Here is a 17,591-nt window from a genome sequence, read left to right as displayed (position 1 = left end):
CCAGCAACTTAAGAGGAAATGGACTAATTCTACGTAAGACACAAAGATCACCAAGAAATAACAGGTAACCCAAATAGCCCTGTACTATATTTTATCAAAAAGATTAAACACATTGCATAAAACTTTCTCACAAAGAAAACAAATATCAAGCCTACACAGCTTTGTTTTCAAATTACTTAATAACAGTATTATTCCTTTCTTAACTTCATGAATTCACAATTCATGGTTAAGAGAGATAAAAAGAACACAATTTATAGTGTGTTCACCTTAGTATCAGAAAGAAGTGGGCCGGGGATTTAGTTCAGCGGTTCCGCCACCTGCCTCGCAGGGGCAAGGTCCTGAGTTTGATCCCCAGTACCAAAAAAAAAGAAAAGGTAAAGCTGCCTGTGCATTCTCACAATTTTAACACTATACTAGAAGGCACATGCAAGAAAGAAAAAAATGGCACCCCAATAGGAAAGAAGAAAATGCTCTAAAGACAACTGGGTATAAATGGTCTAAGGGGAAAATCTGATGGAATCTACAAAAAAGCTATCTGATCTATGAAATAGGCTTAGTAAGGGTACAGTACACAAGAGTAAAATGAAAAAAATTGTAGTTCTTGGATCGAACTGGGGACCTTGCGCTTGCAAGGCAGGCGGCGGAACCACTGAGCTAAATCCCCGGCCCAAAAAATTGTAGTTCTAAACATGAGCACCAAAGAATTGGAAGCTGAATTTTTAAAACTATCTTTGTTAAAATCAAAAGATATGAAATAAGAGGGATGATTCTAACAAAAGATGTAAAAAACCTATACACTGAAAACTAAACTATATTCAAAATCTTTAAATGAAACACAGATCCAAGTACTGTATTGAGCCAAAATATAAAATTTTAAAAGTTTTTCTTCTACTTTAGACTAGGCAACAATGATATGCCACCAAGTATCATCTATAAAAGAAAAAAAAAAAGGTAAGCCAGATGGAGTTCATCAGAGTAACTGTTCTTCAAAAGACACTGTTTAAAAGGACAAGTACAGAAAACATTTGCAAGTTATGTATGTGAAAAAGGCTATATCCAGAATAAACATTCCCTCAAAATTCAATAAAAAATAACCCAATTAAGTAGGCAAAAGATTTAATCAGACACTTCACAAAATAAACATGAAAAGTGTTGACGAAAAGCACACGAAAGATGTTCAACAGACACTGTAGAAATACCAATTAAAATTACACTAAGGATTGTTTCATACCCACTAAAATGTTGATGATCAAAAAATTCACATAGACATTAGATATAGGCATTAGAGGATATGGAGGAACTGAACATTTCATACTCCACTAATGTCAATGTACAATGGTACAACCACTGTGGAAAAGTTTCCAGTTTCTAGTCATATGCCCCCTAAGAGAACAGAAATGTTCACAGCAAACTTATTTATAATAGCCATAAACTGGCAACACAAATTAAGAGGTGAATAAATAAACTGCCACACAACCATATAATGTAATGTTACTCATCAACAGAAAAGGACTACTAATAAACAAATCTCAAAAAAAATTACACAACAAACCATACAAAAGAAGAGCTTGTAATGTATGATTTCAGTTACTTGAACTTCTAAAAAAATGTAAACTGATCTAGTTACAAGAGACTGGTGGCTGCTTGGAAGAAGAAAGGCAGAAGGAAAATTACCGGGGGCAACATGATATTTTTCAAAGTGACAGATACTTATACTATTTTGATCCTGGTGATGTTTTTCAAAGGCGTATACAGATGTAAAAACATTGCGTACCTTAAATATGGGTAATGTGAAATTATATCTCAATAGTTATTTTTTTTAAAAGGTCAAGATGTGAGGCACAACATAGCTTTAATCCTTTTGTGTAAATAAAAATATTCATATATGGTAAGATAATTTCAGACAAATGCACAAAATATTTTACAGCAATTATTTACATCTAAGAACTGAAAAGGAGAAATATTTCACTTCGAATTTTTAAAACACATTGTTTTATTATTTCCTTAAAATTTTTTTTCATTTTTTAAAGAAAATTACATTACTTGTACACAGTTCTGACACCAAGGCAAAAATTCTTAATTATCCTAAAAAAAAACTGTGTAAAATTAACTTTAGCTACTCAAACTTTTAATGGTTTTTAAAAGGGTTAGTTATATTTTTAAACATTTTCTAATGTTTTATCTTGAAACTAACAGAAAACTGATACAAGCAATATATCATTTCTGGACACCTCTTCCAAGTCTCCTCACTTTTTTTTTGCCTACTCATTCTAGGTCTATGAACTTTTCATGCACCAACAGTACACAACTCAGACTTGCATCATTTCTTCTTTTACAAAAGAAATCTTGTATCATTTATTCTTTTTAGAAAATTCAGAGACAAAAGTCTATTTGGATAGCATCAACATTTTGCACTCTTGAGCTATTCTCAACTTCTAATCTCATTATCACACAAAATAATGTTAAATACGCCCTCTCCCAATTTTTTCCTCCCCTAATTTCTGTAACACAAACTCAAGACAATTATCTACTTCACCATCTGATAGGAAAACAACACATCTTCAAAGGTATTCTAAAAAATTATTCACACATCACCACTGATGCAATTTTAAGAATTCCAAAAGCACAGTGAACTGTCAGCCTCACTGAGAATAAGCATACAGCCTTCCCAAGACTACTCACATTTGAAAGGGGAAAGGTTGAAAGAGGTGGAGGTGAGGATCTCATTGTTTTGGGCATGTTTAGAATTTAAAAATTAAAAGACAAGGACATCCCACAGGGCAGACAGGTTTGCAAATAAAAAATGATAGTATATCACAAAGTTAAAAGGTATTAAGTAAAGGAAAGCAAAGACCTAAGCATTAGATTTAAAGTTTAAAGGATGAGTGGAAGAAGTGAGAAAGGTATTTTCCTTACCAGACAAAACAGCTCTTAACTTCTGGCTTAAAACAGCTCTTAACTTCTGGCTTGAATTTAAAGCTAATTGCCTAAACTTTCTTTTTCAAGGACCAGAATAACTTTTTCTAGTGTGCCTTCTTACCTACAAAAATATTTACATTTTCATAAGACCAAAGAGTAAAAATAACTTACATTAACAAAATTACATGATTTAAGTAAAAAATTGCATTTCCATTTGGAACTATTATTTAACCTCAAAAAACTGTGATATAATTTTGTATTACAAGTCATGTGTGCAAAGCATTAATTCTTTGAACACCATTTAGAATTACTTCAAAATGTTATTCTTACAGGCTGTCAGTTCCAGAACAGCTTATGACTGCTGTTGATTTATATTACCCAACTTTATGGTTGTTTATGTAACTCGATTTTACAAATGAAATATTATATGCTTGAGCTTTGTTATTATCTATATTAGTTTTCAAAACTGAAACTTTCCACTTATTATGATAGTAGATCCAACAAGCCCAGTTTTATTTCTTTCAAATACTGTACAATCTTTCTTACCTTCACACCAACAGCAACCTCAGTGACAATTCTGCAAAGAAAAAAAAAACGGTTTCAACCTCTTGTTCTTCTAATGATTACTGCCTGACTCTAAAAACTTTCTAAAATTGTTGAAAATTCATAATTCTTCCAGACACCCACAGTAATCATGGGAAAGGAATACACAGATAGTCAATGATACTTCTTTGTACTATCATCAATCTGGTTTCCTAGAAATAACTTTCAAACATAAAACGAAATGCAGTAAACTTAAAAGTATTTTTTAAACATTTTTCATAAAAAGATAAAAGTCCAAATCACCATAATGCCATTTCTGCAATGCTAGAATAATTTAACTCTTGTACTATTCTAGTAATGAGATAAAATGTAGGAACCAGAAAACACGAATTCAAGGCCAAGTTTTGCCATTAATTTCCAGTACTGATCTAGGGGAATACTGAACTTTGAATCTATGTTTCATCCGGAAAATAATCTCTAAGATAACTTCTAGGATGCTTTAACTTTTATAGTTCTGTTAATTTTACATGATCCTTTAGTCATTTAGTGTCTTTAAAAAATACGAAACACTAGACTCCAGTTTTACTTTTGATTCTTCAAAAACTGTCACTGATTTCAGTAACCGTACTTGTTAACAGTTCTCTGTCTCCCTAAACTGGCTGTGTACTTCTCAATCCTCACCCTTTGGTGTGGCCCACCTCCTAACAATGAGTTAAACTGAGTCATTTCAGATGTGGAGCATTAGTACCAGAGAGACTGGTCCGTATCATTTCCCAGAGGCCGTGTCTCACCTCACTCAGCAATTCCATCTTTCCCCAGGCTCTCAAACATGCAGCACGGTTCTACCTCTTTGTAGCTCTTGGTTTGTTCCCAGAAACTGACCAAAGTGGCTAAAACGATGGCCCTATACTATCTGCTCTTGTTTCTGCCATGGCTGTTGGCCTTTACCCATGTGACTGACGCCGACCTCAAATACTTTGTTTTTTTGATGATTTAATTTCTCGGCCTTTTTGCCAAGCCTCTTGGATGTTCTTAGGCCTCACAAAATGGCATTTTTTTAATGCCTCCCGCCCCCACGACCAGACTAGGATGAAAACAAAGGAGTGTGACATCTGCCCTCCCCCTCCTCCCGCCTTCCCCGCGGCTCCCTCTCGGCTTTCCCGGGCGCTCCCGCCACCGGCTTGGGGGGGTCGGGCGGGCTCGCCACGAACGCCGGCCCCGACGGGCCCCCAGTCCAGCAGCCCGGTCCTCGGCCCCCCGCCGCGCGCCGCCGCCACCCTAGGGTTCGGGTCCCAGAAAACCGATCGAAATGGCTTCTGGAGGGGGCAGGGACGGGAGAGACATTCTGGGGTCCCCGCCGCCGAAGGGTACCCGTCTCTCCTCCCAGAGGGTGCTCCCCTCGCTACCGCCCCCCCCCAGGGGGGGCTCCCCGGCCTCGGAGCCCGCTTTCTTCGCCTTTTCTCGCCCGGAGCCCGCCGGGGGAAGCCAAGGGAGGGGTGTGTGCGATGGGGCGGGGGTTGGGTAACGGCAGCCCAGCCCTGGGAGGGGCCGCGGAGGGCTTCTCCTCGACCCCGGACCTAGCCGAAGGACGCCCCAACTCCTCTCTCACACACATCTTCTCTCTGGCTCGATTACATACCCGTCCATTGCCGAACCGGACAAAGCTTCGCTCTCAAGAACCGAGCCACGCAGCCACACAAGCGGCGAGAAAATGGCGGCCAGGGCCAGACGGAAATTACCGAAGGTGCCGGAGCGCAAGGGGCAGCGCGCGGCAACGGCAGCGACGGAAAGAGCCGAGCGCGCTGGCTCCCAGCCGCCGAAGACGAGCGGCTAAACGCTGAGACTAAGGGGAGTGGGCGACACCTCACGCTGAGTGCCTTCCTCCGCCGCCCTTGGGTACCCAATCTGTCGGGACTGCTGGACCTGGCCTCCCGCGTTCCCACCCGGGGCGGTGTGAGTGAGACACTCGCCGCCCGCCCCAACCCCCGCGCCTTCTGCCTCTGGATGGGCCCCGGACTGCAGGACACCCCCAGGCACTCTCCACTTTTCCCTCCAGTCCACTTCCCAGCTGCGCTACCTCCCCGGGTGCGGACCAAGGAAAATTTTATAGCTTGCCCCGTGTGCCATTTTTTATTACAGACCTTCTCCAGCCTCAAACGATTACCCTTGAACAAGACCACTGCTTAGTAGAAACAGTACTTTCTAAAGCAAGTAAAAACTCATCACTGAAAGATAAGACTTTGGTTTCCAAGGCTGAACTCAATCAGGCAAAGTAGGAGAAAACACGATCCTCATTTCAGTTAATAGTGGACGGCTGTGGAAAATATTTACAATACCCTGGGTGGAATGATTGAAGCCTTTGAGTTTATACAAAAAAAATACCACCTATAGCTAGTGTCTAACATTTGGGGATGTGAAAGAGAAAGTGTGGATGGGAGTGGGGACAGTTGAATCTGCACCTTTGGTTAGGCTAGAAACATTAAATTGGGCTACCCAAATTGACTCCCTTTTCCATATGCCTCAGGGTCTCAAATTTAACAGCATAGCTGACTTTAACGTGTTTTTTAGTAGAGGCTTGACAAAGTTTCACAAGGCACTCACTTTTGGAAAATCTCAATATGTTACTCCTTTACCAGCATCCTTCTCTCTCCACCGTCCTCCATCACTACTCCCAACACACACCAGCGGTTTTGGGAAATAACTAATATTGCCACATTTCTCCAGTTACTCTCAATGAGGACTCTATATTTTCCTGTATCTCCCTTCTGGCAAACCTCTTACTCTTTATTAATTGGAATTTCACCATAGAAGATGGTAGTTTCTGTATAATTTTTAAAATATTACTTTTAAATAGGACAGAACCTTAAAGAGTGTCTTGGGGGACCCTGTCTGCCTCGCAATCGCAAAGTCCTGAGTTTGATCCCCAGTACCAAAAAAACAAAGAGTATCTTGGCCCAATATTTTGTTATTAGCTACTCAGGGTGGTGCGTGCCTGTAAGTCCTAGCTTCTGGGGAGGTTAGCAGGGGTTGACTTGACCCCAAGAGTTGGAGGCCAGCTTTAGTGAGACCCTACCTCAAAAACAAATAACGGTACAAAACTTTGTCATGGAGCTCTTCAAAGCACCCAAATGTTTAAATATTCTTGATTTGCCCTAGGGATTGTCAATCCTTAAAAAAATAAAATAACATCCAATTTCCTATAATGTCTCTCCTCTTTAAACATTGATTTAAGATATATAAAGGATCTACTATTAGTACCATTAATTTTATATATTTGTGGTTTTATACATGTATTTTCACTCAACAGTTTAATATGTAAGCTTCAAAGGACAGAAACTACCTAATCCTCTATATTCCCTCACATTGGCTCAATCAATATTGATTGTTTCTTGTTTGATCATGGCAAAAGCAAACTGTACCACGAGGGGGTATAGAATATCTTCTGTGAGGTAGCAGAAGAAATTGTGGTGTTCACACACATTTTTCCTTATTTTTTCCTCCTAAAAAAGTGCAAACATACAATAGTCAATAAGCTTGCTTATTTAAACACTTTTTAGAGACAAGTTAGTTTATGAATCAAGGCACATAAAATAATAGGTTAAAAATCAGGGGAGCTGAGAATTACATAGGTGGACAAAACATAACATGAATAAGGAATGAGGCCAATGCAACAATGTACAGCAGTAGGCTCCCTTCCCTGCTTATGGAAGGTTTTGCTTTTTGTATTTTGCAGCAAGCAGTCAACCATGGGCTGGAAATATTAAATAGAAAATTTAGAAATAAAAAATTTTTAAGTTAAACCCCACACTGTTCTGAGTGAAATATAGTGAAATCATACTTTTTTCCAGCATATTTAGTGTATATATACTATCCTCCAGTTAGTCACTCAGTAGCTGTGTCTTATCAATTCGCCTGTCATGGTATCTCAATGTTTTTATGTTGAGAAATGTTAGTCAACTTGCCATTACTGTGACAAAAGACCTTAGAAAAGCAACTTGAGAGAGGAAAGCTTTATTTTGGCTCATGGTTTCAGAGGTTTTAGCTCATGGTTGGCTGACTCTGATGCTTTTAGTGTTGTGGTACGGCAGAAATACCAGGGCAGAAGAAAGTGGCAGAGGAAAGCTGCTAACCTCATGGCAGCCAGGAAACAGAGAAAAGAAAAAGACTAGAGAGGAAAGGGCCAGAGAAAAGATAGGGTTCCCAAAGGCACAACCTCCTGATCCACTCCTTTCTACTAGGTTTCACCTTCTACGTGTTCATCATCTCACAATAATGACACCAAATAATGAACCCATTAATAGATTAATCCACTAATGAAGTTAGAGCCCTCATGCTGCAATCTTTCAAAAGCTCCACCTCTGAACATTGCTACATTGGGAGCCAAGCTTTTAACATTTGAGCCTTTGGGGAACATTTCAGATCCAAACCATAACATAAGTAACCCTTACTTTACTTAGAGAACAATTGTTCTTTTTTCCTTTTTCTTTCCAGTGGTGGGAACTAAACCCAGGGCCTGGTGCATACTAAGCAAGCACTCTACTGCTGAGCTATATCCCCAACCTTGTGCTATTTTTTATTTATTATTGATGTTAATCTCTTACTATGCCTAATTCATAAGTTAAACTTTATCATAAATATGGATGTGTAGACAGAAACAATATATGCAGGGTTCGGTACTATCTGCAGCTTCAGGCATCCACTGTAAGTCGTATATTGCCTTTGCATGGGGCACTGCTATCTGCCACAAAAGCATATTGATGAGAGCCTGGATTCACATTTGAGCTCTTTCATTTAGTGCTACGAGACATTAGGCATGTTCATTAACCTCTGCAGGAAAAAGTATACTTCACTGAAAATGGAGTCTTCATCATAAATGGTTGTGAGGTCTAAATGACATAAAGTATATAACACACCCCCATGCCCTGGGCTCAGTGACTGACTACAATAAATAATTAAGAGTGCTATCATCATCCTGACTGTTTCTGTTATTACTATTAATACTTATTAGAGAAGAAACAGGCCACAAATTTGGCTCCTAGATTTTAACAGCTGCCAATATTCATATAAATAAATCTATATAGAAATTTTCACAAAGGTTAAACATGTCACTAAAGTAATTAGATTGGCTGGTATCCAGAGGAATAAATCCAGGTAAATATCATAGATAAATTTCTAATGCCCCATCCCAATCTAAATTTGTATGATTTTATGAATTAACCATGGAATAGATTATTAATTTCAACATTAGCAGATGGCAAACCTTTGTAATACATGACAAGATTATATCAGTGTTTATGGAATCCTAACAAAATAAGGCCATAAAAAGTGAGGTGCCTGTACAGTATTATTTTCATACCCATATTTTTTTTCAGTGTAATGATTTGTTCTTTCCCATCTGAATGGTAAATGTTTTGACCTTTTAAAGAGATTTACACTTATGTGAACAATGATTAAATCTAAATTTCAGGGTATGCTAAGCCAAAATGAGGTCTAATACTGACAGAATAAAAATAGGAAATGGAATCATGTTTACAGTCTTGATTTAATTTCTAGTCCTACCTCTTGTCTACTTATAGTACTAAAGATATCACTTCACTTTTTCATGGTGCAGTTTCTTTTTATGAAAAGAGGAATAATAATACAAACAGTTAGATAATTCCAAATAGATTATATAAATTCAATATTTAATTTCAAGTAGATTATATAAATTCAATATAAAAGGAAAACAAATTGAAAGAAATATGAATATGTACAAAATATTCAGAAAAGGCTAAAATTTGGAGACAGAATATAGATAAGTAGCTGCCTAGGGCTGGAAGTGGGGATGCTAATAAATGTAAAGGAGCACAAAGTCTCTTTTTAATTTAATTTTTTGTTAGTACATGTCTGCAGAACATGGTTACATTTATTGTGGGGAGTTTGTACATGTGCGTAGCACATTTTAATTCCTCTCCCAACCCTACTTAATCCCTACAACTCTTGTTCTCCTCTCCATTTGGAAAAGATCTGCCTACTTCCTGTTAGCTATCCTCCATTTTGCTCAAGTAGTAACAAATGCTGGCAAGATTGCAGGGGAAAAAAGGAACCCTTCTAAATTGTTGGTAGGAATGTAAACTAGTACAACCACTATGGAGATCAGCATGAGATTCCTCAAAAAGCTAAAAATGGAAATTTAATTTGGCTCAGCTATTCTTCTTCTAGGAATCTTCCCTAAAGAGTTAAAGTCATCATATTACAGTGATACATGCATACCCATGTTTATAGCGGCACAATTTGTAATAGCTAAATCTTGGAAATAGCCTAATGCTCAGCAACAGATGCATAGATAAAGAAGGTGTGGTATTTATACACAATGAAGTACATACTGCTCTGCTATAAGGAAGGATAAACTTGAGGCATGTGTAGATAAATGGATGCACCTTGAGATCATAATGTTAAGTGAAATAAATCAGGCACAAGTTTAAATATCTCAAATATTCTCTTATATGAGAAACCCAAAATATAAATAAAGTCTCTTTTTACAATGATGGAAATATTCCAAAACTAGATTGTGGTAGGGTGTACAACTTTGTAAATATATTCAAATTCATTGTATTAAACACTAAAATTACGTATCAATAAAGCTATTAGAAATAAAAAGCATATACATTGTTCTCACTCTCCAACTTCCAGGTTTCACTTTCCAGAGGCAATCCATCTTATGAGCTTATCAGCATACATACTAATAGCATGTATTCTTGTTCTTTTTATTAAAAAATGATAACTACTATGCATGCTATTCTGCAACTTATTTTGTAACTTCGTATGTATCTTAGGAATTTTTCTTTATCAGTATATTTAGAACTGCTCATTCTTTATATATGGCTACATAATAAGTAAATCATAACTTATTGGTGGACATTTAGATTGCCTCTAATCTTGGTTCTTATGAACAATTTTGCATTGAATATGCTTGTTTCTAAGTCATGTCCATATGTGTAAACATATGTGCGGATAAATACAATAAATAAAATTCTTGAGAAGAGTACACTTTTCATTTTAAAAGATGTTATCACATTACCTTACATGGGGCTTGAGTCTTTGGGAGAAAAATATTAGCAGTTCTTACTGTTAAAAAGGGATCTGAGGGGGTGAAGGAATTCCGACAAATAAAATCAAAAAACAACAAAGAGACATATAGTCATAGAACACGCTGTGGCTCAGTTGTTAAAAAACTGTATCATTATAATAATATAACCAGTAATTATAAATAAAAATAAATGTGTGAAATAATTTTGTAGGCATATGGAAGTATGAATATGTGCAGATGGAGTTATAAATTCTCATCTTCCGAAGGATGAAGTCAATAATTCATGTCTAGAATTGATAGGTGAGAAAATGGCAAATGAGCACCATTCAGAGGCATGCAGGTCAATTCCAGGAGAATCAGGGAGAACTGGAAGTGGTTGCTTCTGGAACATGGAGCTTGAGGATGAGGAAGTGTGAAATAGAAGAATATAGTTTGGATTTTTGTTTATTTTGTGGTAAATCTTCTACAACTACTTTTTAAGTTATGTGCATGTTTTACTTTGATAGCAATAAATTTTACATTAAAAAAGAAGGGATTAGATGGCAGAGAGCAAAGAACTGTTTGAACACAAACATTGCCTCTTTTGTATTCAGCAATAGTGACTGCTTATCTACGTGCTCACTGAAAAAAAGCTCAGCATAACTGCCTGTCCTTCCTATATTGTTCACATAATAAAGATTATTCCTGGGAGAGAGGACAATAGTTTTGAATGGATCAGCAGTTTTTAGAATGATCATACATAAAAACCTAAACCAGGGGAGAAAATGAGAAAAGTAAACACAAAGAAAAATAAAGTGGGGGAGGCATTAAATACAAAGGAAACAACAACATCTTGCTTTATATCATTATAAACCATGAAATATTATAAAATTCACATTGTATGAGGCTTTATGTAAATAGCCACATAAATTAAAACTGAGGACAAGTGATTTGCATATAGAAATACTGTAGTATTAAGTCAACATACAGGTGTAAGTTTACACCTAGAGCAAGTAACTCTTCCAAACTAAGTACTTTGATAACTTTATAAAAAAAGAACCACATAACAAATAGAAGCCACTTCAAAATCTTTAATATTTTTAGTTTTCAGAGTAGTTTGAATCCTTAACAATGGCAATGATGAACTGAAAAATGAGAGCCAAAAATAGTTCCAATTTGGTTGTCTTTTAATTGTTTTGTAATAGATGTCTCTGTTGGAGTATTTTTATTTCAATCTGTGATTCCTTTCACTCTCTATATCCATTTTTGACTATACAAATAAAATATATTTTTAAGAAAGGGAATAAAATATAATTTGTTCTACTTATTATTTACAAAAAAGTATGTTTAGCAAATTTGCAAATGACAGAGATGTAATATAGAGAAGATTTAAAAATCTGCATTCAAAATAATAGTATAGGGCTACAACACAAATATAAAGTCCTTCATTAATTAAAAATTTAATTGCATACCAGGTGGGGTGGCACATGCCTGTAAACCCAGCACTGGAGAGGCTGAGGCAGGAGGACTGCAGTGAGTTTAAGGCCAGCCTGCATATAACTGTATACGTATATGGAGATTCATAGCTTGATAACAGTTCCTATAAAGAAATCATAAGGCATTGACCCAAGACAGTTTATTATTCATTTAAGGATGTCATAGTACCAATGTGCTCTACACAAAGTTTGCTCACTGATTATGTTGAGTTAGAACAATTATTAAGAAAGCAATAATATTTCCGTCAGGATGGTTGTGGAGGGTGTTATGATTGGCATCTTAATGTTCACTCTATTCTCCCCTTATGGAATAGCCATGCGAAGGGTAGGTATGACCCTCTTTCCCAGCTCCCGTTAAGCTAATCAAAGTAACTGCTCCATTTCCACTTAGTCTTGAAGTCAATCAAAGTATGGCATTACCTTGAAGTCAGCAATTGTTTCAGAAGTGAGTCAATGAGCATGATATTTATGTTTGAAGGTGGTATTCAATGGGAGCACATAGCTCTGATCAGTGCTGGCAGCCACACTCAACACTAAGAAGCTCACCTAAGCACAAAACCTACAGAAAGAAGGAAAATCTTGTGTCCCAACAATCTATTCTTAATAGAAACCAGGATGGTCCTTTAAAATGTAAGACCATGTCACTCCTCTGCTCAGAATCCTGAAAGGAAACCCGATTTTATTCTGCAGAAAAGCTAAAATCCTTACAAAGATATAAAAGTCCCATATGATCTGCCTTCTGTCCTCTCTTGACTTCCCATCCCTGTCTTCACATCCCTGTCAACTCTCCTTGCCACTCACTCCTCCCCAAAGTACTGGCCTCCCTTACTGTTCCCAGAACATGCCAGACACTGTCTCCTTTTAGGGCCTTTTGCCTAAGATGCTCTCTTCTCTTCCTTCAAATACCCTCTGCCTCTCCTGACTCTCGCCTACTCAGGTAATCCTTCATTTCTAAGTATTTATTCAAATCTCCTCTTCTAAATAAGGGCATCCTGATCATACTATTAGCACTGCCACCTGTGATATCTCCTAACAAGCCCTCCTTTCTTGTGCTCTACTTTTTTTTTTCAAAGCCTGTATTATATTTAACATGCTATATATATATATATATATATATATATGCATTTATATATTTATTTTTAAACATTCATTGTTTACCATCTATCTTTCTTCAGTGGAATGCTGCAGAGTGGAAGTTTGTTTTGCCCCTCATGTATTTCAAAGGCCTAGTACAAGTGTCTAGTACTTAGTAGGTATGGCCTAAACAATTGTGGAAGGATGAATTAATAAATGAGCAGCTGGATCATACATGTTTTAAATACTTAGCTGGATGGGAGCCAAGGTGATTCCCTTATTGTTAATACATTTGCAGTAGGAATATCTTTTTTGGACAATTGAAAGCAAACTACTAAAATAAGGAAGGGTGAGGTATCTATATCAGAGAAACAATGTTTGAAGGAGTTAGAGATATTTACCAGGGGAAAACTGGTGGAAAACATGTTAGTTATCCTACAATAAATGAAGAGCTATCATATAAAAAGATGGGCTGGGCATATATTTTTTTTGTTCTACAAAACAGAATGGATTAAAGTTATATAGAAAGACAAATTTCAGCTCAGCATAAGAATGAACCTTCAAACAATAAAGCTGCCTTGTGCTGGAATGAACTGCCTGCCACTATAGTCAGCTTCCTCTTATGAGTGGGCAAGCTGAAGCTGAATGTGTCTGTTAGGGATGGAAGAGATTCTTGCACTTGGCAATGAATCAGACTTGGTGATTTTTGGGTCTCGTTCTCTTCTAGAATCTGTTATGAAGTATGTGGATTTGGGCACTTGGCTACTTATCCCATGAACAAAATCATCTTTCTCTCCAATTCATGCTTTTCCTAATTCCTTCCCTTCTTCACATAGATGGGCTTTCTGTAGCCCTGCCTGAACTTTGTGACTGAATGCTCCTTGCCTGTAGCTGATTAGATCAGAAACAGGTAGCTTATCAGAGTGTGCCAGTCAGATTTTTCCACCCACAAATTTAAAGAAAAGACTCAAGTGGTCTTCTTACGGGATTAGAAAGAGAATATTTTAATATAGAAGTAATGGCCAGATATTTCTCACCATGTGCACAAAGAGGGTCTAAAGAAGGAGTAAAAGAATGAAATTTATGTAAAAAGAGAACAAAACTAAGCTGCAGAGACTTAAACGACAAGGACCATACTGCCTGACTGCCTATAATGGATTCCCAATTCGTAATCCCAGTCTTTCCCAAGATCCAGTTAGGTATTCTTATCCTTAAATCCCCCCTTTCCTCCCTCTCTTTTGCTCTCCCTCTCCCCCTTCTGTGTTTTTTCCTTTTCCTCCTCACTCAGTTCTCTTTCTCTTCCCCTTTGTCATCATTACCATTATCATGTTAATACCTGACACATTATTCTAACAATTATTATAATAGTTTTATGATGTTGAGTGTTTTAGGATTTCACAAATATATTATGGACTTCGATTTGGGTACCTTAAAGCCATTATTATATCTCACTCACTTTTGGGGAGTGTTAATAGTTTGTGTTCTTTTAGAGGTAATTTAGTATCAGTGAGACCTAGAGAAGCACAAGGGAGAGCACCTATGCAATGTTTTTAGGATGCAAGTTGAAGAGATTTGGTATCTTATTCTGTTTCTCTCTTCCTTTGACAGAAAAACACAGACTAAAGTACAAAGAAAAGAATTTCATTTCTCACAGTTCTGGAGCCTGGGAGGCCCAATATCAATGAAGGACCTAGCATCCAGTGATGGCCTTCTTCACCATATCCAAGTTCAAGTCTCTTTTCTTACAAAGCCACCAGTTCCATCAGGAAGCCACCACCCTGTTGACCTCATTTTATCCTAGTTGCCCTTTAAAGGACAAACCTCCACATGCCCAGAACATGGTTTGGGGGTTGTTCTGTGCATGTGGACTTTCGTGGAGCACGTTCAAACCGCAGTGGACGGGGGTGCATGATCAGCTTTTATGAGTGGTTAGCTTCAAACACCAAATCGCCAGTAGGTGCAGCAGGAGAGAACACTAAAGACAGATGAATATGCAAAACAAGGAGTCCTGAGAGAAAATGAAATGCTTAGAACCCATAAATAGAAATATAACACTAGGCCAGGGATTTAGCTCAGTGGTTCCACTACCTGCCTTGCAAGCGCAAGGTCCTAAGTTTGATCCCTGGTACCAAAAAAAAAAAAAAGAGAGAGAAAGAAATATGACACTGGTGTGGAGGATATGAGTTTAAAAAATAGAGGAAACTTAATCCTGGAAAGTCTGAATATGCCATGGTAATGAATTTAAATTGTATTTAAAGGCAACACAGTAGGAAATTGTTGGAAGATTTTAAGCTAAAGAAGGATGAGGTAGGTGAGAAATTTAGGTAGAGATTCAAAGTAGATGGTTGGAATTTAACTTTTTTTGAAGTTACAAGACAATGTCATGAAATACTTGGCCACTTCAGATACTTGACTTCTTAGAAGATGAGCAAAAAGCCATCATAAGTCATTTATAGTTTCCATATTGACAAGAATAAAAATATGTAAGTTCTAAGATCCTAATTTTAGTTTCTTCTCAAGGATACTTTGCTTGACCTGGAAACTTTCTCTGATTTGAAGCTTCATTAGACAAATAAGATATTTTCCCAATGATATTAATATTAATGATAACTTTACCTTGGGTAAAATAATAGATTACTCTTTTGAAATTAGTAAGAAACACAGGTTATTAATAAGTCATCGAAAGCTAACCCTTTCTAATATTTTCCATGAACACAGAGAGAGGCTTTTTGGGTTTTGACAACAAAAAGCCTTGTCCCATTGTTTACATAGCAATAGTTAAAGAAGAGATAACCAGCTTGGATTCTCTGATGTTATATGTACTGCAGAAGGCAAAAAGACTAATTATGCTATATTTTAAGATAATTTTAAATGTTTTATAATTGTATAAGTTATCTTTAGATCTTTTGTCTTTCATGTCAAATGTAGGCATATCTTCTCAGTCTCCTTCCCTAAGAAAAGAAAAAGAATTAGAAAAAGGAGATAAAAAAAATTTGAAAACCACAATAAAATCTTTTCTAATAAGTCCAAAATATTCAAATTTTATAGTAATTTAGAATTCTTGGGCTTGAACTAGACTTGAAGGAAATAAATCTTTGCCAAAATAATTCTTTCCTAACAGTAGGACTTACTTGTAAGCAGAATGTTTAGAATAATATACACTACACACTGTAAGCACCTTCCTCGCCTTCAAGTAATACAGTTACTGAATTTACATATGATTTGAATTTACATATGATTTTTATGGCACTATGATTAACTTATGAATAGTTATTATCAATGCTTTAAGTCAGTCTCCTAAGAACTTTTATTATGCAACATGTCTAAGAGTTTGAGTTGGTTAAGACTTGATAACTGAATGAGTATTGTTGTTGTCAAATGAACGTGGATATTTTCCCTTTCCTCTTCAGTGACTGCTATATTTTGGCTCTAGAGTGGCCTCCAAAGAACCATATCTTGAAGACTTGTTCCTCAGGGTAGTGGTATTGAGAGTTGGGGTAACCTTTAAGAGGTAGGACCTAATGGAAGGAAATTAGGTCATTGGCAACATTTCCTTGAAGAGATAGTAGGACCCTGGTCCTTCCTCTGTTTCTCTCCTTCCCAGCCACTAAGCTGAGCAGTTTTGCTCCACCACTTGCTCCCCACCATGATATTCTCACTCATCACCGGGCCCAAAGTGATGGGGCCAAGTGATCGTAGACTGAAACCTCTAAAACAGTGAGCCAAAATAATCCTTTCTTCTTTTAAGTTGTTTATCCCAGGTGTTTTGTTGTGGTGATAGAAAGCTGACCAATACAATGATTATCTCAACCTGTTTGATACCTCTTTATTTAGAATCCAATGCCACTATGTGTGCTGACTATTTCCATCAACAGAAGAAGTAGAATAATTTTTGAAGATATAATTGCTGACAAACTATGGTTTCTATCTATCTAGTTCTCGATATAATCCCAAATCAAAAGAATGGTAAACCTTGCCCAACACATTTTCCTATCATAACATTTGGAAGGGTTTCATTACAAAAAAAAAACCCAAATGAGAGCCTTTTTGCTAGCATACTGAGCCCACATTTGTTCTGATTATTGGTCAGTCCGGCGTTTACAGTGATAACTGACCAACCTGACAAGCTTTTCCTAGACAATGCCTTAGGGTAGCTAGAAGAGACCTGAGAACCAATACTTACATTTAGGAAGAGAAGTGTATGGCTTTTGGCATTGAATGGCCTTACTTTGTAGCCCAGCCAACAGCAGAGAACAGTAGTTACTGAATGCACGTATGCTTCTGGTTATAGAGCTTTCTCAGAAAATTTTCAGGTGCTATCACAGTACCCTGACGTTTGAAAATGTCATGCCCTTGTTATATGAAAATGACAGTAGTGAGCTGTGCTTTGAGTTGTTTATTTGAAAGTAATAAAAGGTCAGAGATCCGGTCATTCTTTTTCTTTTGTTCCTCTTTCAAAAAGTAGTGTGTGCCCTTGAGAGGGATGCCTCAAAGCAGTTTATGTATTGAAT

At 37.1% G+C, this 17,591-nt stretch overlaps 1 protein-coding gene across 7 annotated transcripts in view; it reads right to left on the bottom strand.

Annotated features, from left to right (window-relative positions):
- The window catches only part of Ptbp2 (polypyrimidine tract binding protein 2), a 72,409-nt gene extending 67,014 nt beyond the window's left edge, over positions 1-5,395 (bottom strand). For 2 of the 7 annotated variants that reach the window (XM_004841219.4, XM_004841217.4), the window contains exons 1-2: positions 5,102-5,395; positions 3,466-3,496 (exon numbers count right to left, since the gene is read on the bottom strand). In XM_004841219.4, coding sequence (XP_004841276.1) covers positions 3,466-3,496; positions 5,102-5,109 — 39 coding nt within the window. In that variant the 5' untranslated portion in view covers positions 5,110-5,395. Of the gene's footprint in view, positions 1-3,465; positions 3,497-4,253; positions 4,616-5,101 lie in introns of those variants that run through there. The other 5 variants (XM_004841218.4, XM_004841216.4, XM_087213170.1 and 2 more) reach the window with 5 other exon arrangements.
- Positions 5,396-17,591: the final 12,196 nt, after the last annotated feature.

The sequence above is a fragment of the Heterocephalus glaber genome, unplaced genomic scaffold (genome assembly GCF_053883595.1).
Source record: "Heterocephalus glaber isolate CG9 unplaced genomic scaffold, H.glaber_assembly_v1.0 deba00001442, whole genome shotgun sequence".
NCBI lineage: Eukaryota > Metazoa > Chordata > Mammalia > Rodentia > Bathyergidae > Heterocephalus > Heterocephalus glaber.
This window is presented reverse-complemented; position numbering and strand designations above follow the sequence as displayed.